The 24,620-nt window shown below is 38.0% G+C and overlaps 1 protein-coding gene across 1 annotated transcript in view; it reads left to right on the forward strand.

Annotated features, from left to right (window-relative positions):
- Positions 1–24,620, forward strand: part of dntt (deoxynucleotidyltransferase, terminal) — a 93,052-nt gene that overhangs the window by 20,020 nt on the left and 48,412 nt on the right. The window contains exons 4-7 of the mRNA XM_032552410.1: positions 10,383–10,553; positions 17,089–17,160; positions 17,240–17,363; positions 19,132–19,264. Coding sequence (XP_032408301.1) covers positions 10,383–10,553; positions 17,089–17,160; positions 17,240–17,363; positions 19,132–19,264 — 500 coding nt within the window. The remainder of the gene's footprint in view (positions 1–10,382; positions 10,554–17,088; positions 17,161–17,239; positions 17,364–19,131; positions 19,265–24,620) is intronic.

Consider the following 24,620-nt stretch of genomic DNA (forward strand, 5'->3'; position numbering starts at 1 on the left):
CAGGTAAAACACTTCACCGGGGCAGAAAAAAGCAATTACTTTGACTAGCCAAGTCAGACAGGAGTAGGGAAAAAAATGTGTTGCATTGCTCTTTGACTGTAAACCAAGTCACTGCTTAGAAATTATTGCTAGCCAACCACCCAGGAGAACTGTGATAGGATAGTGTGATAGTGCTAATGAGGAGAAACCAATTGATCCATATTGATGATCCTGAATCTGCTTCACTGCCTGCTTGGTTACACAATATCTCTACTAAATGTGCCTTCCCTGCCATAGTTGCATTTAGTTTCCTGCATATTTGTTGAAATACTCACTACACTTACAGTAGTTGCTTTACTCTATCCCTTAAACCAATGGTGTTAAACATGTTTTCATTTTGGGCCATATCAAAAATGTCCTTAGAGAGCCGGTTGTGCCAAAATTTGCTAATAAAACACATTAAACTGTTAAAATATTAACAAATAGCTGTTTAATAGCATTCAATAGGTGTTTTTAAAATTAAATATTGAACATCTTTTCACACTGATCACTCCATCCAGGATCTTGTGATAGTTTTTGCAGCTTTTTCGCAATCAGAATCACAGACTTATGGCTGAGGCAGCAGTCACTTAAGTTTTTGGAGATTTTGAGAAAAATTTGCAGTAAAAATCAGAAAATATTTGATTTGAAGTGATTTTGGCAGATTTCTGAAAAACTGGAGGGACTTTTTCATGTAATTTGGAGTCTAAAGGGCCACAAAAAAAAGCTACGATGGGCCAGATTTGGCCCCCAGGCCTCGAGTTTGACACTTGTGGCTTACACTATGTCACATTTCACACACCTAAGTTGGATTTAATGAGGACTTTATGATAGATAAACAAAAAATAGTGCACAATCGTGGCAAGGAAGGAAAATGACACATAGTTTTCAAAATCTGTTGCAAATCAAAATCTGAAAAGTGGCTCAACTTGATATTTAGCTTATTTTCCTCTGATAAAGGAAAATATGCTAAACATGTTCCTCTATACATTTCAGCGTCACAAGTTGCAGTTTCCTTCAAATACTGAAGAAAAATCCACCAATCTGCACATTTTCCATGACTAATTTTGAGTTACTTTCCAAAGAAAAATCTGAAAATATGGTGTAGGTCCACTGTACAGACCATTTATTAAAAGGAAGATATTATTTTAACATAAAATATATGAAATGTAACTAAAGTAAAGTAGCATAACTACTCGATGTGTACTGAGTTAAATGGACATATTAAATTTTATATAATGAATAAATGATTAAGTTATTAAGAATCTAGTGTTTTTTACAGTCTTAAAATAATTTTTTTCATGTCTCGTTGCTCTGTTCCTAATTTGACCCGCGATATTTTTGCATGACATTATTCAACACTTTCCCAGCAGTTGTGAGTCACGGTTATGAATGGCAGCTCCACAAATAGGCAGTGAGTCAGTGGGTGAACTGTGAATGTGAATGTTATCACTAAATGCAATCTCGTGGTGAAACGCGAAACTGTGTGGACTGAATTTGTGTTCTGTGTCACAAGCTTTGCTCTTTTCATGAACTCAGACTAAACGCCGACTTTTGGGAAACTGACCCGAAAGAAGAGAAGGAAGTTACAATCGGATGTCTCTCTGGGCAGCCTAGTCAATTTCCTCTCTGACTGATTTCCTTTTACACTTTACACTTCTCAAACTTTACTTTTCCCTCCTATTTCTGCACCTAGTTGTCTCAAATTGAGACTATTAGTCCCTCTCCCAATTATGTGTTGAATCAACTCTGCTTTTGTCCATGTTCTGCTCTGGATGTAGCAACACCTCTTAGCCTAATAGCTGGTTTATTGTAAAAGCCACTTCTGGTCCTAAAATGAAAAAAGCCCTTTAATTATAAATCACTCAACTCAAAAAGTCCAAGCTGTTGAAGCACAGAAAGAAAATTCATGTTTAAACAAAGAATAAAATCAATTTTAACTATTTTTATCCGTGAAACTAGAAAGATTTAAGATGGAAAAATACATTTTCTTGATACAAAGAAAAATATTTTAATGTCTTTGTGTATAGATTAATTCATTAAAAAGATATAGGAACCACTAGAGAAAAAAACTCAGCAACAATTTATGTCTTCAGGGGCTGAGAGGCGCATCTGGTGGAGCAGGGTTTGTTGGTGTAAGAGCAGGAAGTAGGAGGTGCAGAGAGGTGTCAGGAACACCAGGAGAGAGAGGACAAGCATCATCCCAGCAACACCCCCTACCAGCCGAGGCGTCAATCACACACTGGCAGCGAGCGGCCGGCCCTCCACTCCACAGCCATGCACTATTGATTTATTCATCCCTGCTTCCTCTTCCTCCCCTCCTGCCTCTCCTTTACACCCATTTTACTTCTCTTTTCCCTTTTGTTGTTTCCAATAGCATCTTCCTACAAAATTCTTCGTCTCATTGTTCTGCCTCTCTCCACACTGTGTCTACAAACACACATACACACACACACCACACACACACACACCTCCACAAGTCAATCCCCCAACCTATTTTTTTCCTGCTCACCCTCAAGTCGACTGCTGTCATCACTTCACCACATGCCGGACGTAAGGAAACACAGAAACTGATGTTTGTTTCCTGACTGATTGATGTGCCGCATGGGCAAAACTTTTCTCAAATGGCAACACACCCCACACACACACACACACACGCACACCCCCCCACATTCACCCCCCCCACATATATACACACACCCTTATGCAGTTCTGTGATCCAAATCAACCTGGTTCTGTATGAAAAAACAATTGCCCCCAAATCTCATACTCGTGTTTTCAACTGATTAACTGGTAATTGGCAATAATGACTGTCAAGTGTTTTCTTTTATATTGCTGTGGAAGATTTGTTTTTCACAAAATTGTTTTATTTTCAGCATTGAAGGGTTTTTCAGCAAGAACTGCCCGTTTAAGGTTGAATCTTAATTGAACTTAAGTCTTGTATTTGACTAGACCTCTCCAAATCTTTTTTTTCTTTTCATTTTTTTGTTTCATTCAGTAATGGATTTGCTAAATGCTTAAGATTTAAAGGGGATGTATTGTCTAAAAGCCATATTTTGTTTGTTTTTGTGTTTCCATTTGGGTTTCTACTGCTTCTAAAAAAACAGAATAAGCATTTAAAAAAACACTCAACTGTTTTTTTTTGGCAAGAAGTTAATGTTTTTTGGTGTCTGGAAAACATCACGTCACAAATCTGCAGGCACTGCCTGTTACCTGGCAACCCCATTGGACTTCCAGCATGTTTGGTCAGCTGGTCTTACCACTGATGGTACAATGGCCGCTGGAAAAGACAAGTGTTTTGTTGTTGGCTTAAACATCCAGATTCTTGTTAGTTGTGCAGGAGGTTCCACTTCTGCTTTTCAAAGGTGTATGGTTGTATGATTGCATGAGTAGAAGTTTATTTGGGTGTGCCAGGTGGATTTAAATTGGATTTAAAGTGATAAGAGGCCCTTAAAAAGCTCAATCGGAAATAAACTCAAAATTGGCAGAACTGAGCAGACTAAAATCTCACTACCTTAGGCTGATTTTATGCAAAAAATGTAACAAACATATTTTGTAGTGTTTAGAAGCATAGTGGGTTACATTTGAAGATTCATAACTCGTGGCTTTATCTGCACTTCTAGTAAAACACAACATGACACTTCATGATTTCTCCAACAACGAAACATATATATATATATATATATATATATATATATATATATATATATATATATATATATATATAACCATTGCCAAGGTGGGTCAACTTGGGTCCCTCATTCTGTGTAGAATTTTACAAAACACACCAAGGCTTGCAGAGCTTTTATAGATTTTTGCTTGGAAGGGGCTGTGTGAAATGCAGGAGGCAGTTTGAGCTCTGTCCTAGTTTAATCAATATTGCAGCTGTCACTTTATGGCTCCAGCTAATTAAGCACACATCATCACAAGACATGGTCCACTGGAGCAGGTGACGCGTAAAAAGGCCAAGGTGGCTTAAAAAGGGGTTCCTCCTGGTGGCCATTTAAATACTGATTATCAGATTTTATAAGACTCATTTAGGTTAGAAACATGTTTAAGTGAGCTGGAAGAAGAATGTAAAATGAGCTGGCATAATTATTCTTGCTGTAAAACATCAACAACAACAGGAGTACATAAGGTCCAGAATCAAATCCATCTGTTCTCTGTTATTTTTTCCCCTCATGTATTGAAGCAAAGAGCTGAGAAAAAACAAAAACGTTCTTGAAGGCATGTCCGTTAGAAGTTGGTGGTGGGGGGTAAATGGCTGCACTATATCAATGTCCCCACACACCAAGCCTCCCTGCCTACCTTGTCTCCTCATTAATCAGATAAATGCATATGCAGGGTGTAGCCTGGAGCACGAACACCACATAACTGCTGCAACAGCATGACAGCTGACAAAACCGCAAAGATCGAATGCGTGTGTGAAGTTCCATTTTTCTACAGGTTAAGCAATTACATGGAAATGTTGAGTTGTTTTCTCTGCTCCATTAATTTCAAAAAGCTTAAGGGTCACCAAGGCTTAATTACTCCAATTAATTTTTGTCAGTGATATAAAAGAAAGTTTTAAATCAAGAGCTCTTTGGAAAATTGTCTTGACAAGAGTTAAAACAGAGAATGGCTCACGCAGCTTGTTGAAAGCATGGCTCTGTTATTTGTTTTCTTCCTAAACCTTTTGTGTGAAACACTGGAAATCACAAACAAAACAATATAAACTATAGTCCCTGTTAACTAATGGGGTCATGTGGACAGGCTGATTACTTGTTTGATTAGTGTTGGTTTTTCCACCTAAACTCAGATTTTGAGAAAAGATCTTTAACTTTTCTGGTTTAAGAGCTTAAGATCAGTTATTTTATAAATTACATCAATTTAAGGTCTTAATGCAAACTTTGAGCAAAAACAGTTTTATGTGAAAACTAAAAATGTACGGGACCAAAAACGGAGCCTTGCGGAACACCGTAGTTTAAATCCTGTAAAAAGTCCTCTTTTGGTTATGAAAGTGGGAGATTTTGGGGCAGATTGAAGAATTTTATAGATTAGATTAGGGTTGGGACATCGTAATTTATACTTCAGCTAACACCTTGAAAATCTTGAGATATCTAAATGTGCGTAAATGTTTGTATGTGTAATTTTATGTTCCCTTTCTCTGTACAATACTGTGCAGATTGTTACATATTCAAAAACAACTAAATAAGTAAAAAATATTATTAAAAAGTTGAACCACTTGGAAGATAAAGCACCAAAGGCTTCACTGAAGCTGTTCTGAAGTTTTTGTTCCCGTTCATGTTGTAACTAATGTTTAAAATCAGTAGAGATTAATCTGTTGATTTTGAGAGTTTTATTTAAAAATCTCCAGTGATGTTTATCCAGAAACGCAGTGACATTGAATGTCATTATTTTTTATGGTGGAAAAAATGCCAAACTTCCCAAACTTTATTTTTTTTTCTGAAAGTGTCTCAGCAGGTTGATGTGTTTATATCTAACATGCATATTTCTTCACATAGTCAAAAAAGTTTCAAAAAAATTTACAGAATCTGCCACCCTGCAGCACCAATTTAAAAAGTTTGAAAAGGTTTATTATTTTGTTTACCGTGGCTGCATTATGATTATGGCTTCTAATGAAGATATAGGCTGCAGTACTTTTGGAAAATCTTTGCTAATCCACTCAGTCCATGTGTGCATGTGGCATCTGGAGTAGAGAAAATGTGAGTGCAACAGATGCAGAGTGTTGTCGGCTCAGCTGGAAACATCTCCTATATAACATCAGGTTATGTTGTTAAGTTGGAAAACATTACACTGAAAATATTTAATCTATAATAAAAAAGCGAGAAATTAGCATACTAGCGCCCTGGATCATCTTTTCCATTTGAAAGTGACCCAATTACTGTGTTGTACTTGTTGTTTGGGATGCGATGTGCTTACAACACAGCCTTCCACAGCACCAGTCAGCCGTAAAACCTATTGAGTAACAAGCTTGAATTTTCTATTTGTTGCACGCTGAGAGGAGAGTCCAGCTGTTTGTGTGTGTGTGTGTGTGTGATGTAAAGGGTCGTTTTCTCCCCATGTGCAGCAGTAAACGGGTCAGCGCCTCTCAGGGGTGAGCCGGGCTGAAGGCTGCAGGTCTGCGCCGGACCACGGGCGGTGCAGTGACCTCACATTTCAGCTCGGCTGGAGGAGAGGAAAATCAGACGTAAATGTGCTAAAGTCCAACTCTGCCGAGTTCATGGCCTGAATTTCACTCTCTTCAACTTTAGTCCTCATATAGCAGCAGCCACTATTTTTTAATCAGGCGTAGTGGAATAATTTATAGATTGGTGGGTTTTTTCCCCCTTGCACTGCGAGTCTTATAAATATTCCCTAATCATAGATTTTATAAGTTGGCTTTCCTTTTGTTAACCTCAGTGTCCAGAATGGAGGAATAAATACCCAATCTCATAAGACTTGATACTGACTCCTGCTACAAATACATTGTTAATACAAAACATCTAATATTTCAGTGAAAGTGAATGGAATGATTTTGTGCAGCTTTTAACTGCAGTTCAAGAATTATTCAAATTCGTCTAATTATTATTACTGATGTCACAGTACAACACTTTATAACCCGGCTTTTTAACAAGTAGAACCACATTCTGTGCTCAAATCAGCTGTTATTTAATTTATTAAACTATAGCAAGTGTTTTAAAAGAAACTGATCCTATAACTGAGAACAAATCTGCAATTTGAAAACTGCACGCCTTCCTTTTGTGGAAAATCCTTTTAAAGTTTTGGCTCTACGATGAATGACATTCCTTTCCTGCAAAATAAAAAAAACAACAACAATAAAATAAGACTACTTTATTTGCTTGTTTTTGTAGTTTTAAACTAAAATGCATTGCACAAGGTAAAAAAGTGATTTAAAATGAATTGTTGATGCAGAATCAACAAAAATATGTGATGAAAACATGAAAACCTGTTCTTTGATTTTTTTAAAAAAACGTTTTTACAAATAGAGTTGATTTGTGTTTTTAAAAGTCTGTTTTTAATCAAATCAAAATGTTAAAAAGGTTTCTTAAACATAATTTTACAAAGTTACAATTATTTTAATTTGACACCAGATGCATACACACAACTGGAAATACAGTTTTATGAATAAACTTATTCACAATTTGAAATAATGATTGAATTAACTTAATTTTCTTTCACTGTGATGTAGTGTTGTCCAAGAAAGCATCAGCAACCAGCTCCAGGTTCTTCTGGAGGATTTTATTGTTTAATAATTTTGTTTTCTTTCATCTATCCTAAATTTTACTGGGTTTTTTATTTTTTAAACCAATCCAGCAACACACCTGCTCTACATTAGACCATACCATGACAGAACAGGTCAAACCAAACAACAAAATCTAAACAAAGAATCAGAAATGAGATTATTAATCTAATTTACAAACTCATCTACTTAATTAAATGATCTACAAAATAAAACATCTAATACAGAGCAACTCAAAAGGTTTATTTAAAGAAAATAATACAAAACAAAAAAGAAACCCCTCCACTTGGTAGAACCCAGTGACGCAATCAGTGACATCATCATACATGCATTTAAACAGGAAGTGCTGGGCCGGCCCCTCCCCTACACCGTCCAGGTTTTAGCGTCTAAATGTTCAAACAGTGGTGAGTAAAAAGAAAAGAAAAATAATTTACCAAAAATGTACCTTGAAACAAAAGACATATTCACGTTTATCTAATGGTTTAGAAACGTTAGCTTTAACTAAAACTTACACATGGATATAGACGGCAACATAATGCTACCACAAACACCAAGAATAGTGAAAGTTGTGCAAGTTACAACAGCAGTGTTTAAATTAAAGCATTATGACCAATGTAGAAAAATAAAATTAATAAATATATTTAAGGGGCAAGTGGTAAATAAACACAAACTTAACCACTTTATCAGAATGCTAACATGGGTAGGCTAACACCAAATTTATATAAAATAAACTGGATGGAGCTGACAAATGTTCCCTCCAGAAAATTAAAACAATTATTGGAATGTTTTTAAACTTTTCACCAGTTTAACTGACAGATTAACCTTTTTTTTTTTTTTTACACTTCATCTGGGAATAACTGAAAACTGACCAACTATTGAAACTAAAAAAAAAAAAAAACTGCTCAAGGAACTTTATTTAAAAGTAGCTAAAAAAAGTTTAGCACTTTAGTTTTTTGTGAAAATATTCTGTATCAGTTGAAATTTGTTCGTATAATGTCCTAACTAATGGAACATGACCACAGAAACTGTTCAACTTTTCAGTAAAGAATTTTTTTTTCTAATATGGAAAGTAAAATGTCAACAACTCTAAATGAACAACAGCAGATTATGTTCTGTTTCTAATACACATGAATGATGGTGGGGGCGTTTTGTTCTGTGATGCTAACAACAAAACCTGAAAATAAATTGTTGGGGGGGACGGAACAACCACACACTAACCTGATTTTGAAAGATGAGCAATTTGAGAGGAGACAGACACATTTCTGTTAAAAATGATCGCTGCAGTGTGCAGATGGACCAAATTATAACTTTCTGTTCAAACCCTTTATTGCTTTTACTTTTTGGACATGAAGGCAGCAGGATATTAATAACTTGACTTTATGTCCACCTCCAACACTCTTTTTGTTCTATATTTAGCAGCTGTCTTTTCCTGGAAATTGCTGACTATTAGGAATAATTAATAACTCCAAGAAATTTCTCATAGCTCCTTTTTTAAAGGTTTTTTTCAGTTTGTGCTTATGTTTTAAAATTGAATTAACCAACTAGAGACATGGAGGCCGTTAGCCTGTAGCTGCTAATTTGGTCTTCACCTCGTCTGCACTCAGGGGTATAGTGTCTTATCTTTTTCTTTAGAATACTCCAAAGATTTTCTGTAGGCTTTGGTTGGGCCATTTGGCTGACTAATTAAGAAAACTAATTAAGAAAAATTAAGATCCATTGCCATTGAAGTCCTTCCTCTGGCTCAGTGTAGTTCAGAGAATAGACTTTAAAGTACTGTTGTTAGCTTATAAAACACTAAACAGCTTAGCAACAAAATGCATTAAAGATCTGCTGTTGTTGTACCAACATTCCAGACCTATCAGGCCTTCTGGTACTGGTCTGCTTTGCACCAGAACCAAACATAAAGATGCCGCATTCAGATACTATGCACCAGAAATCTGGAACAAACTTCCAGAAAACTGTAAAACAGCTGAAAAACTGAGTACCTTTAAATCTATCTGCTTCTAAAAACAGCCCATGTGCTTAAAACAACCGCCCAGCCGTTTTTATGTAATAAGTTTATGTTTTTTAGTGTCTGTAAAAGGACCCATTTCAAATCTAAATGACCGGAAACAAGATGGCTGCCAGTTTGTATTAGTTTGGAGTTGGTCAGAAAGTGGTGGATTTTGTTGCGCTACAATGTTGGGTCATAAAAATACAACAGGGACCATAAAAAAACATGAAATATACCATTAAAAAAATACTATTTATACAATGAGAGATGAAGCAAAGTGTTAAAGATAAGAGGGCAATCATGAAGTAAGTAGGAAATTAAACTAAAAGAGTAAAAATCATTGTAATTATTGTACAGTTAAATAAAACATAATCACAAAAACTGATCAACATGTGAGGGGTGTTACAAATAAGACTTTGATATAACTTTATATTTTTGTGAAAGCGTGAATTAGACACCCTGGACTCGGAGAGAGAAGTTCAAGCTTTGGCATTGTGATATGAAAACATTTTTTCTTCTTTTTATTTTGACTTCATTTTTGTTTTGTACTCTTCAGGTTTGATTAAAAATAATTAGCTCTTTAAATCCATAGATTTAATAAACGGTGCACTTACTTTTTACCACGACTGGTAAAATCACTGAAAAATAAAACATTCTGGCTCCTGGTTGTGGGCGTTTCATGTTAACATTAGATTCTACCTTTGGAATAAAAGAAGGTACTATCACCACAGAGCCTCTTACAAACATGTGGAAAATGACTGGAAACTGTCTCCTGTATCTGTGTGTGTGAGGGCGTGTGTGTGTGTGTGTGTGTGTGTGTGGTCATCCAAGAGAAAAGCAACATGCAGAAGGTCCTAGACAGGGACACTGACGGAGAAAAGACAGAGGAGTGAAATGGAGCGTGCAGTTATCTCTGTCTGGTTTTCCTTTATGGTTGAGTGAAGAGAATCCTCACCTGGCATATTTTTTGCGCGACCTCATTTTCTCTCCTTTTCTTATCGCCTCCTCTCTTTTTAAAGCTTCACAATGGTTAATATGTCGTATCTTACAGAGGGAGGAAAAAGCTGCTCCTCTCTCCTGCATTATCCTCCAGCCTGCCTTAACCTGCCCTTGCCTTCATCCCTTTAGGATGCGTTTGAAGTTCTGGCGGAAAACTACGAATTCAATGACATTGAGGGACGGTGCTTGGCCTTCAGGAGGGCGGCCTCCGTCCTGAAGAGTCTTCCCTGGGCCGTGCGGTGTGTCAGGGCCACACAGGACCTGCCATGCCTGGGTGAACATACCAAGGCTGTCATGAAGGTAAGGCCCAGCGAGGCTTGCTTCTTCGTGCTAACTGAGCCCCACCTACTTCAAATCAAATGACATTTGTCTCAAACGTTTGTGCAGCAGAAATTTTCGTTTGTGCCGCTATCATTTTTAAGATACTAATAAATGTTTATGTAGCACAATTGAGTGACACCATGTTTTGTTTGATTTTGCAGCTGTGGAGTGGCTGGCTGACCTTTGACCTCTGGAAACATGTATTAGTATCTTTAAAATGATAGAAGCAAAAAGACAAATTTTTGTTGCACAAACATTTGACACCAATTTAATTTAATCTGAAGAAGGTCGGAGCAGGTAGCTTCACTCGGGTTCACTGTGATTGTATTTTGTTCTGTTGATAGTTCTGTTTTAACTCCCTAAAAAGGTACAGGGTGTAATAAATACATGCACACGAAAACTACAGTACTAGCCACTTAATAGTTGATGTTAGTAGAAATAAGTGCTTTTTTACAAAAAACCCCCACAATAAAATAAAACAGGATAGTTTTAAGCTTCCTCGGTCTTCGTGATGTTATTTATTCACATATATTCTCTAACAAACCTCTGATATCTTCAGAGAACAGCTGCGTTGGAGCTGAGACTAAATTCCATGCACACAATTTTCTTAAGTGATATTTCCTGGTAGTTGTACTGAATTTTATTTTGATTTGATTTTTCAACCCTGTCCCTTTTCAACCAGGATTTGTGATGAAATGAGAAGATTATTCTTTCAATGCAGTGTAGAAAGGATCCTTTCTATGAGCTCCGGTCCATAAATGTTTATCTTTTACCATTTGAGAATAAAATTAATAGAAAATATCAGCCAGTCAGAGTAAGATATTCTCCTCTGTTTAGTTTCTCTGCTAATTTAGTGTCAGGAATCACATCCGAAGGAAACGAGCAGAGAGTGGTCAGTGGTTTTGCTAATGCATGTAATTCTATCAGTGGTAATGAAGGACCCAAAGGAACAGTTGTGTTTTGTAGTAAAATATGACCTTGAGTGTGTTTTTAATAATTCAATAGAAGAAGAAAACCATGATTCTAGTTTTAAACCATATCTCTGACTCCTGCATCAATAATTCGATCAATTATTAAATTAAGATAGATGTTTAATAGTGTAGTACTGAACTAAAAGTATTCCTTTACTGATACATTAATTGAAAAAAAAATTTCTTAAAAAACCAATCTACTTATGGTTTTCTCTGATAAGTTAGATGGAATTTTTTATTGGTTTTTCTTAATTTTCCTTTCAGTTGTAAGTATTTTTAACAGATTTGTTCAGTTTTTTTTTCTGTTTTGTCACATATGAATGTTTCAGATCATAAGAAAAACTTGAATATCAAACAAAAATAATGAGATTAAATTCAAATTGAAGGTTTAAAATGATGACATAAAAGAATTTGTATCCAAACTAATCCTAAATCTGTGTGAAGGAACCTGTTACCTATAAATCAAAGTCTATTGTGGATCTTAAAAAAAACTCTGCATGTTCGTTCATAGGACATGCATCAAAAGATGCTTCTCTATGTTGAAAATTTGAGGATTCAGATTTGATTGCACAAGGTCAAGTTACTGTACTCACAATATCCCAGAGAAAGAGCAACAATCATTCAGTGCACACATGGGATGACGTAAAGCAAAATCACAATGAGCGGTTATGAAAAACGTGGGTAGGGGAGCTGTGGTTTAGACACCAGGAAGGCCGAACCGCGCTCTGTCTGTGCCTCGTGTTAACCTTGATCGCTGCTGCTGCTTTGTTAAAGTCATTCAGACTGTTGACGTACAAAGCAGTCTGCAGTCCTGTCAGTCTGTCAAAGCGCTGTCTCTCACAATGCAGCTGGCTTCTGGTGTTGGCCTTCTAAACCGTACTGACACCTCATTTCAAGTATGCAGAGCTGTCTTTAACCCTAACACCATCTTTGTTTTCTGCATTCTTGTACAGTAGCACAAAATAAACCACCAAGGCAGCAGAAGAAGAAGTTAGTTTATGGAGAGGCCTTGCCAGCCTGCAGGCCTGAGTCCTACAGAAAAACCTGTAGAAGCCAAAAGAAGAAACAAAACCTAAAATATTGACCAAGCACAAGGGCTGTTTTAGCGTTGTGCTTTGCAGCAACGAGTCATGTTTGGCTTGATGATCAAACACTTCATTAGCTGCGCAACCGGATGTTGCCATTGGTGCAAACCAAGAAGAAGAGAACAGGAAGTAGTTGGAGGATGATGGTGTGGCGTTTTTTTAATGACTTATCACGTGAACAAACTTATTCTCGTGTGATGTTAATTGCATTCCTTATCTAATGGAAACATCACAAAATTGTGTTGTTTTATTTTTTACATTAGCAAATTATTGACAAAGTTTTGAGCACATTTGTAATGGAAACATGGCAATGCTGTGGTTCTCAGTCTTGGTGCTCAGGATTTATTGTTCTATGTGTTTTTGTTGTCTAAAATAATGATTGAATTACTTCCTCAGAATGCCATTAAGTGTTCCAGAAACCTGATAATCACCAGTCAGGAGTGTGCTGGCAGGGAAACACCTAAAACATGGACCCGGAAGATCAGGGTGCAGAACCATTCTGCTAATCAATTTCAAATATTGTTTTGTCTTTTATGAATTTCTAGTTTCAGAAATTTTTCATTTCTTTGTAATTGAGCAAGCTTAAAACAAATCAAATCTCGAAAAATTCAATTCAGTTTATTTGTGTAGAGCCAATTCGCAACAAATGTCATGTCAAAGTGTTTAAGAGAAATATGTTGAACTGAAAACTATTTACTTCTTTATAAATTTAGTGTATAGAATTACACAGTAAGTAGAGGACATGTATAAACTGCTTTCTGTGTGAAAGAAGGCAGAAATAAAATGAACAATAATTGACTTTGAGTGAAAGTGCAGCTGTCCTCTTGGTTACCACACAGTTGGTTGAGTTTCTTGCTCTGTAAAATCAATACGAACACAGTAATTACAGTCATTTGGTCCCAAATTGCTGCACGAGTTGAACAGTTGTGGATGAAAAAGGCTACAGATAAACCACACACAGGAAGATGAAAACATGCAAATATGACGAGCACACAAAGCCAATCGATGGTGTTCATCCTTGGAATAAGAGGATAACTCATTTCAGGGCTGATCAATACAGATCCAAACACACAAATCACAAAATCTTTACTATATTTACTCCATATGTATATTTTGTTAATGACAAAGCAGAACACATTCAGTGCTGGTTACTACATTTGGCAACAAATCTAAAGTGTGAAAGATATAAAAACATGATATACATGATGTTTAAAGGCACAAATAAAAACATATGAGAGATAAATTTACATAAAAGCACTTAAACCAGTGCAGACGGGGTCTGGACTGCAGGGACGGCTCATAATGAGTGTAGTAATAAAAATATTTGTGGCACCATTTGGACGTTTCATAAACAAAAATTATTGGTGGTGCAATTATTTGGACTCCCACTGTTAATATTTCTTTCCAACAGGACAATCCTCAGTTTTAAGGAATATTTCACAAATATTCCTCTTTGCACAAAATATCTTAGATCATCAAGAGTTTTGGGTTATTTCCTGAACTTTGCTCATCACCGTTTCCTTCCTGCCATCCCAAACAAATTAGATCTGATATTTGGGAATTTAGTCAAGAAGCTCTGTTGTTGTAGCCATTATCTGATTCATAAAGATTCTGATTCATGGAGTGTACATCTGTCTTTCCCATGTTGAAGAGAGGCTGCACTCTATGGAAATGGAGTCATTAATTTCTAATTAACTTTTTAAAAAGAGCAAAGTAAAATTGTAATAATGCGTCAAGGATTTTTTAAAATTAATATTCATATATCGAGAGGTTTTTGAAATTAATTTTTTTTTAAGACAGCATTGACTGAGCTGCAAGTTTGACATTTACATCAAAATACATAAAGTAAAACTAGTCAACAGTCAACAGGAATGTTCAGCTTAGAAACCAGCACTGTTAGCTACAAAACTCTGAAATATCTTTTAACCAGGGAGACTTTAAGCGCCAGAGTCCTCAGAAGGTTGCTCCATAAGCAAGGTGCAAAATAAGAAAAGGCAGTTCAGCCTTGATCAGAGAAAAATGTGGTACACTCCAAATAAAACTCAAGGACCGAAAATCACAGCAATGTTTGAAGGTGTAAAGAAAGTATTTACAAAGGAGGGGAGTTTAACCCAGCAGAGCTTGTATGTCCATGTTCTACACAGGGAATCTGTTATTAAACATCAATCAAGAGCATTTCAAAAATATAATCTGAGCAAGTTTTTTTTCCCAATAAAGAAAAATCGAGTCTAACTTTCAGCGTTTTTATTAAATGTCCAGTAATTATTCTAACTAAAAAGCATCCTCTGTCTCCCTGCAGCATAAAAACACCAAGGCAAGTTTACTTGTACTGCACATTTCAGCAGCAATGCAAGTATAAAAACAATAAACAAGTAACAAACGTTAATTTTTTTTAAATGTCATCATCAAAATCATCAGATATCATCATCATCACAAATGTTGGAATAAAAACTAAAATTAATCAATTTTCCAGTAATTATTGATCAAAAGCAGCTTTAAGCAAATGGGTTTTTGCCTTGATTTAAAGGAACTCAGTGTTTTGCAGTTTTCTGGAATTTAAAGCCTATCAATTGCCTTCCTGCAGTAGATCCAGCTTAGTAAAGTTTGGTGTTATCTGCATAACTATGCAGTATGTAGTTATTAAAATGTCATCAATAAGAATGGAAAAGAAAACGAGGCTTGAAAGTTGGACGTTAGTTTTTGTCAACAACTCAAAGGCGGAAGTGAGAGCGTTGCGCAACATAAATAATCACCCGGCTGTAACACGGTGCACTAAATAATAAAATGATTTAGTGAAGCTTCGAGGCAGGTAAGTTTCCTCGAGAAATTTTAATAATCGAGGTACTTGAATCATTTGAGGAATCGGTGCAGCCGATAGCAAAAGCACACTGTGTATATGAAAGGTAGCTATTACAATGCCGAATTGGTAAAACCAATTTTACTGAGGTCAGTGTAATCAAATGCATTGGACAGACCAACAAAAGAAGCGGAGTGATGATTCTTCCTGTACCAGTTATGCTACAGTGACATTTCATAGCATTCACTCAAATGTTCTGAATATAAAGGTTAAAATTTTCTTCATTTCTTTGTGTTACCTGAAGTTGTTGCAATAAAAAATAAATTCATTTTAAGGCGTCTTTTAAAGCAACTTTCCAGGGGTGTTAATAAATGCACTGTACAGTTTTGTTGAAGCTTATTTATAAACTCTCACCAGTACACATGGGTCACACCGCAGGAGAAAACAGTCTGCTAAAGTTACTTCATCTTCTCACTTTGTCGAGTTCAGGTCAGAAATCATGGCAGCCTGTCAGAGAAAGTTTGCGTGGAGAGAGCGCAGAGTCCCTGCAGATGAAAAAGTTAAAAAAGGGCAATCCAACTTTCTGACACGTTAAACCTAACGTCGTCACAGCGGGTCTAAGAGCAGGCCTCCAGATCTGTCAGAGCTGTCAGCGCTGAGGCAGAATTATAAAACAAAGTAACATAAATGTGCCGCGGAGACCAAATTAGACAGTCTGCGGTTGACCTCTCGTCTTTGTTGTTTGCTCGACGCAGACACCCACCTCACTCCGAGCTCTGCGCTCCCAGTGTTGTCTCTTTGAACGGATTGCTGCGTGAAAACAAGAGAAGTGACATGACATGGAAAACAAAGTGAAGCCGAATGGAGTTAAAAAAACAAAAAACAAAATGCTTGATGTGGCTGTGAACATCAGAGTGACACCATCAGCGGCGACTGAGCTCCTCGCTGACAACTGAGCATCCAAAGTGTGGAGAGGACATAAGCGTAGCAACATAAAAACAAGGCGGCGCTGAGGGAAGCGTGGGGATGAATGTGTGTAAGGCAGAAACTGCGCTTGTGAAGGAGCATATCTTTCCTGGAGCAGGAAGTGTGGTGAAGCATTATCCTCCCGTTTGAGGTTGGCCTTAGCTGGAGGCTTGAAAAGCAGAGGTGGACGGTTGGATGCTTCGCTGAGCAGTGAAGGCTTCTGCACACTGCTCTGTACTCACAGCCTCGACCTTTGGATCAATAGTTCATCCATGCTGGTTGCCTTTCCTTTATGCTCAAGCTTAAAATGAGCACTAAGCCCTGCAGAATTGAAAAACATATCAATCTCTTTTTTTTTTAGTACTAGCCAGGTAACTGCCACTTGGTTCACACAATGGAGACGTTTAAAATGGAAGTGCAGACGATTTCATTTGGAGCAAATAATGGAGTCTGAGGAAAAAACCCTGTCACCCTGGGCGTTTAATGATTGTCATTAAGCTGGTGTTAATCCCAGGTTTCGCGGCAACAAAGATGTTTTTTCTGGGAACAAAATGGAAATGACGACACCTGATTTAAGTGGAAATAGTTTGCAAATGAGCAGCTATTTGAGGGCATTTGCCGACGGCAGACAGAAAATAGAAACCCAGGAAAACAGCGCTCTTCTCTCTAATCTCATTTGCTTTTATGTTTTACAGGAGATCCTTCAATATGGCCGCTCGTTTGAGGTCGAGAAAATACTCTCTGATGAAAGGTGTCAAACTCTCAAGGTTGGTAAATAAAAACCAACTTCAGTTAGTCATTCATTTGCTTTCTCAGTCATTTAAATCGAACCTCGTTCCCCGGCAGCTGTTCACCAGCGTGTTTGGGGTTGGACCTAAAACAGCCGAGAAGTGGTACCGCAGAGGGCTTCGCTCATTCAGCGACGTTCTGGCGCAGCCCGGCATTCATCTGAACCGGATGCAGCAAAGTGGTACGTCAAAAATTTTCCCCCCGTCTTCAGAAAACCACTTCGCAAATTATAGATCAGGGAATTCAATACAAGCTTGCTTCCAAAAAAACACTCGGCAGCCTAATCGTTAAATTTCCACAGTGACTGTATCTCAATTAAACTTTGAGGTTTATACAGAAGTATTCACACTTGTTGATCTTACATTGCAATCCTCTGCCTGTTGAAGATTTCCTCTGATGAACATGGAGCAGTTTAGTGTGATCATGAAAGTTTGCATTTATATTCAACCCCTTTTACTTTTAATACCTCTAAGTAAAATCCAGGGCAATCTAAAACAATACCCAAAACTTTGAACACCTCATAAAGTTGCATTCAATCCATCATCTAAACATGAACCAATTGCAAAGTTAACAAGACATGTTTGGTGATTGATTTAGTTAAAAATAATTTGACTGGGCGTGCCATGGTGGTGTAGTGGTTAGCGCGACCCATATTTGGAGGCCTTGAGTCCTCGACGCGGCCGTGATATTTGCCACATGTCTTCCCCCCTCTCCTTCCCCGTTTCCTGTCACCCTACTGTCATATAAGGGACACTAGAGCCCACAAAAGACCCCCTGGAGGGGTAAAAAAAAAAAATAAAAAAAATAATTTGACTGATTTAATTAAAGCTAGTGTAACTCAGCGTTGTGTGTTTCTGTCGGCGTATCAAGTAGAACAGCAGCCAGGTCTGGGTTGACCATCTTTTATTTTGTCTGATGGAGATATCAAAAGAAACAGCAGAGAGTACTCTGCACAGTCTGGTCCAAAACGCCTCTCTTTGCAAGAAAATAAAATGCAAAATAAATTAAAAAAATTAATCAAATAAAACAAACAACATATTGACTGAGCGTGAAAGGACTTGGATTAGAATTGGCCCTGGAACACGATTTCAAAAGGCAACGATGGAGGTTTACTTTGTTTCTTTAATTATTTTTCTTCCTTTGCCTTTAAAAATGGTAAAAGTTATGAATCGTTTTCTTTACACTTCATACTTATGCATTATTTCAAGCTGTGTGCATAGTTTAGTATGGAGCTGCAGGTGGATAAATCACATAGACACCCAACCTTTCAATAGCTGAGACTTTCCAAAAGATGCTGCCAGTAGCACATAGTGTTGCGCTTCATGACCGGGTGATTGAAAACCTCAAATTGCAGTGTTCACAGGTTGCCATTCATTTCAAACTCCATTCAATAGTTTATAATGCTGACAGACACGTCCATCAAAACGGTCACAATCCATCATTCGGAACGGCGGATTCGTCACTTTGAACGGAGAAATATCGCAGGTTTTTGAAGTGGAAAATGTCTTTGAACCCTAATCGCCTTGCTGTATTCTGGAAATCTTTACTGAGCAGAAACAAGAGCCATCCCATTAATTTTCTGCAGCACCGACAGAAAAATCATTAAAGGTTTTGTAATTAATTGGAGGTGCATCGCTGTTCGTCTGAGGAAAAAAAAGGAGAATTAAGTGCTTTTTAAGTGGCACAAAGACGGGAGAAAATGCAAAGTGAGATGCATAAAATGAGATAATCATCAATGCATCAATTATAATTAGGAACAGTTTGTAGATACAGTAATCCTCTTGTGTCTGCAGCCGGAGCACGCCGTTAGTCGGCTCCTATCAACGAGCGGAGCGTATCACATTTCTACCTTACTTTTAATCCACCCTGACTCTGTGCTTCCCCAGAGCAAATGGCTGTGATTGATGGCTAGCTGCCAGACTAATAACCATGTGGTCTTTTCCCTGCAGGTTTTCTGCATTATGGAGACATCTCCAGGGCTGTCAGTAAAGCAGAGGCACGGGCCGTGGGGAACATTATTGACGAGGCCGTCCATGTGATCACACCGAACGCCATACTAGCGCTGACAGGTGGCTTTCGGAGGTACAAGGCTTGTCTCCTTCTTTCAGCGTTGAAATTGTAGATGAAGTAGAACAGCGCCTCCGCCTTTTTCTTCCCGCTGCTTTTCTTAAATATCTTTTTTGTTATGCACAGGAAAACACGGGTCTCGGGAGGTGTTGATTCCCATTTGAATTTTCCCTGCTACCTTCTGTCAGAGCAGTAACTGAAGGAGTTAGTTTGGCATTGAAAGTGGATTCTTGGTCTTTTTAAAGGAAAAAAGAACAGGTCAGTCCTGTTCCGCACTGAGTCTAGGTCACTCAAATGCATTACATTGTCAGTATCAGGGCGCATGGCGAGTGTTCTTGTAAAGCAACCTGCTGAGTGCAACTTTTTGGTCACAGACAACACCTCCCTCCGCTCCCACCTCTTTGTGCTGCTCTCTTTTTATGTGCGCTGCTTTGTGCCCGAGTAAGCACGGAGCACTCTGCTCTGTGGCGCTGTAAAAATCCAGCCATAACCCAGCAGCGTGTGAGGTAAATAATTCAAAGCGCAGTCTGGCAGTGAGGACATGCACTTGCTTCTCAACGGGGGTGAGAGAGCTGCAACGACTTAGCTGATGACCTTTAATGCTGTCTGGGCTACAAACATAGTGTACACTTTCTCTTTCCTCCATAAACCTTAGAAAGGTTCATGTTTCATATTCTAACGTAGATCTGGTTTTCCTGCTTAGCAGAAAATTACTTCAGATTGAGCTTTAAATGTAAATAAAGCAACTTGCTTAGTCTACGTCTCAAATGATCACAATCACTAAATAATAGCAGCATGCTGTCATCATCCATTCATTTTATAGTTTGTTTTTTTTCAACCCTTTAAAGGAATCCATGATTAGTTGTAAAAAATAGACTTTATTTGAGAAATATTGATTTTAGATGTAAAAACAATACCGTAATAAAACTATTGGCTGTTTGGTTTTCATAAATTTTAATAAAATATTGCCACACGAATGCATTCTGGGTAAATGATGTCTAAAGGTCCAACTGCCTAGCTCCATCCTGCCAAACCAGCGACGAGTAATGTCATTAAACCTTTTTAATTTGAACAGGAGCGTGTTGAAATCAATGGGAATGTAGAAATCACAAGAGGTAATGAAGGTGAGGAGGACCAAACGGAGGAAGATCACAGAGTTGGCCGAAAAAGCTGGTGTTTTGCTGCTGCTGCTACCTTCAGCTTCGTAAATGAAATAATGATGCTTCTGGTCAGACTTCGGGATTCGGTAAATACTTGATTAGCTTTGGGTCCGGTCTTTGTTCGAACATAAACGACAGTAGTTCCGCTGGTACTACTACAGGGGAGCTCTGTTAGCATTTAAGAGACAGGAACTGCTTGTCTGATGTTTCTCCCAGCGTTTTTTGCTCTTTAGCCAGGTGTTATGTCATAGGCTCTTTGTGGATAAAAACTGTAAGCATGACATTTACTTTTAGCTCGTTATGGTAACGATCAGTTAGAGCCTCCGTCGGTTTTGCTCTTACAAATGACTCAAAGTCTTCTGGAGAGAAATGTTGAGAGCATAAATATAGGACCTTTGGAAGATTTGTTCAGTTATTCCCACTGCATTCTTCTGTTTTTTTTTTTTTTTTGTGTAGGAAGCGATCCAGAATTTTTGTTTTAATTACAGCCAACAGTGACACAGTGTGGCATTACCTGAAATTACACCAGTCAAAGGCAATATGATGAACAGCGACTCAGGTGAAGTTAGCCTTCCTGTATTTACTCTATATATTCCAGTACAGAATGGACCAAAATGTGTCTTCGGTCCATCGGGTGAAAAAATGGCAATCTCCATGGGTGAAGATGTACATTTTTAAAATTAATTATGAGTTTTGGTGTATCACAAACAGCAATTTTTTAGTTCATAGGAAAATTACAACATATTTAGGCCAACATGTTCAACTAATCCTGGTTCACTTTAAAGTGTGGTAAATTTTGAAACATTGAATTTCTATTTACACTCTTAACATTCACATTTTTGTCATAACATCTGTACTGCAGTATAAACAAAGAAAGTGTACAGCTTTTTCAAATTAATACCGCATCAAACACTGCCAGAGGAGGGAAAAAAAAGTAAGCATCCCTAATCTACAGAAGGACAGATGACAGCTGGAGAGATATCTGATTATGTAAATAATGGCTCCTCGATGAGGGAGTGTTGTAAAATGAGCTGAGGAAAGTGATTAGCATATCATGGATAGTTAACATCAAGAATGAAGGGGAGGAACTACTTAAGATTTATGGGCCAGCGGCTCGCTGCAGAGCGTAAAGGGGCCTGTGAGTGAGCCGTTATGGATTTAAACTCGACCAGATGAAGCACTCATTTACCTCGCTTTAGATCTATGCAGACTTGAGGAGTCACATGAGACTTCATTGGAGCCATCCAGAGATGTAGCTGAAAAGTAATGACTTTTACTCCATCAGTCACTAATTTAGCATGTTCTTGCTCAAAAGCAGACGACGCCTGGAACAGTTCAAACGCTCCAAGCTGCACCACTAATAATCGTCTGATTCTCTGCAGTGGGATATATTAGATATCTTTTTGAACGTACTGTCAAAGCTTGATTTAATAACCTATAATTTGAGACTCTCATTAGCTTTGTGGCCAATAGCCCTTGTCAAAATTTACAAGTACAGTGTATCGTATAGCTCCTCGGATAGATATTTTTGGCTCTATCGCGTCTTTTATCTCTGGATAAGATGCACAGAAAATAACTCTGCTCCCAAAACTTTTGCAAAATAAGGGCTGTACTTCATAGGCTGGAGTTGTCATCCACTTCAGAGGAGAGCAGCATGGCAGGGATTTGTTGATGCCACTGACATTAGGCTTATTGAAAGGACAGCTGTGGAAGGCGGGTGACAAGCCTTAAAAGCGGTTTTGTTGGGGTGGAGGGGGATTAAAAATAGATTAGGCGTGAAAATGCATCTCCTACCAGCACTCTGCGTGAAAAGGCTCGCACTGTGTCAGTGGAGCGCTGTATTTATTTCAGCATGTTGCCAGTGATTCCCTGCTGTGGATCTTGTGTAACATCAGATTGTCTGGAATATTAACTCAAAGTGACACTGATGAGGGGGGGCGGTGGTATCTGCTCTCCAAAGCCTCAAACAGGGGCTGAATCTTGTGCTTTGTTTGCCTGCAACAGCAGCTCAGATAAGGATTCCTTATCGGCTTAATTCATGGTGTCATGATTGTTCAGCCCAACTCTATTATCAGCTCACAGGAGGGGAGAGCAAAACAAGATGTCTGGCCTTAATGTATGATCCAAAGTACTTGGTGTGTCTCCATGGCTTCATGTTGCATCCATGAAATCAGACAGAGCCGGAGTCAACACATTGCTCCTGGTGATTTAGCTTCTTGAGCGCGTTCCCAGTGAATGTTGGACTCTGCCAGGTCTGTCCCTGATCACTGATCTTGTTTGTTGCCAAGTGTTGGCAGCATAACGTCCAATTTTTAAGTTTGCTCCGTGGATTGATTGATTGATGATAATGTCCAGGATTTCATAATTTTTCGGGGGACCAATAAGCCTCCTTAAATTAATGGGCCCGATGCCTGGAGTACGGCAGCCTTTCCCCTCCTGGAGCAGCTGCCTGGTGGCCGGTTCAGAGCGAACAGCAGGGAAGAACACGGCGGGTGTATTTATACAGGTGAGCAGATAGACTGACTGTCTATCTGTTGATGCTTTTAATGTAAGTATAGCTTTACGGACAAACAGGAAAAATTAATTTACCACAATTTTGGACAGCGGTACAGCTGTCATTTGTGAACGAAGGAGCATGGATCCCGTTGCTAATATGGACACAAAAGCTGCGAAAGGCTGGGCAGGGTGAGAGTTCATCTATTAAATTGACTGAAGAGGAATATATAAAATAAAAACTGGTTTATAGATATCTTTTATAAGTGTCTCTGTGACCCTGCCTCTTTATTATTAAATTGAATATAATTTTTGTATAATTTTATCCAGGTTAACTTGAAAATGGAGCTATTATTATTAAAGGTTAATTCTCTAAATTACAGCAAAAGTAATTGTTAGGGATGCACAAATATGAAAATTTGAGCCGATGTTGATATTCAATGTTAATTCTGTTGTTATGCTAGAATTTAACAATATTTTACTTTATCACATTTTTTATTTGATTACTCAATCAATCATAAGAATAATTGACAAAATACTCGGTTACTAAAATAATCGTTTATAACAGCCCTTCTTCAGAACCAGGAAAATAAATAACCACTTCACATCGTTATAATGTTGAAATCCTTTAATATCCATGGCAACCATTCAGCTGTGCAAAACGTCTGGATGGAAGTAGCACCTCCTCTGAGCTTCTGCCTCGATTCCCTCGCTCAGCTCCTTCAGACTAGCCATCAGCAATTAGCAAACATCTGGTGGAGCTGCTGAGCTCATTACACGAGCTACTTCTCAGTGAAACGCTGCTAAAAACGTTGCTGAAGGGTTAATAGAGGAGCCATGTTGTGATGACTTCCTGAAGGCGTAGTTTCAGGAAGAGCAGGAGATTTTAAAGAGACAATTTCAACGCGTTAAATATCAAAGTCAAATTTCCTTTAAGTCATTTATATGTATCATTTTTGTAACAGATGAAGGTGACATAGTTACTTGATTGTGCTGTATAACTCACAATACTTCCCCTTTAAGCCCTTTCTCCATTGATACGTCAGTGTGTTACTCACAGACGTTGTTGTAAATATGGGCAGGAATGTTGGAACGTGGAACTGTGCTCAATGGAGAACCTTGAGTTTGTGGTTTAATGCTCTCAAATAAACCCAGTAATTTAATTTTGTCTTATAGAAATTCATTACCAGTCCAAACATAATTAAAACAATCCCAAGACTTAGTGGTGGAACTATTCAACTCTGGACATCTTAGTTTCCATCTTACACCCGTTACCTTGGTGATCACAATGCATTGAATAAAGATAGTTCAGATTTCTTTTTCTGGACCACCTTCTGCTGAGTGCAGCTGAGCTCTCTCCCTCCTGCAGATGACTTCATTCTGTGGATTTTCCATCAGCAGCAGCAACACTTCCCACTTCTTTATTATTCATTCATGTCGCCTTGTCGTCCATAGAAATTTGTAAATAGCTATGTATATTTTATAGGCCTGGTGCATACCTGTGAATAATTTAGCACTTTCCCTCACGCAATAAAAAAGTAGACATGCTGAATTCACACCAGGTGTTCAAAATGTTCTTCACTTCAGCTCTGTGTTGCACCACGTGCTGAGAAACACATGGCTGCTACTCCACACTTTGCATCGGTGAACGAGCAGAACCTTTGTTTCAGCCAAGAATAAAGAGGAAAATATTTGCTTTGCTATAGAAACGTTGCAAT

The sequence above is a fragment of the Xiphophorus hellerii genome, chromosome 22 (genome assembly GCF_003331165.1).
Source record: "Xiphophorus hellerii strain 12219 chromosome 22, Xiphophorus_hellerii-4.1, whole genome shotgun sequence".
NCBI lineage: Eukaryota > Metazoa > Chordata > Actinopteri > Cyprinodontiformes > Poeciliidae > Xiphophorus > Xiphophorus hellerii.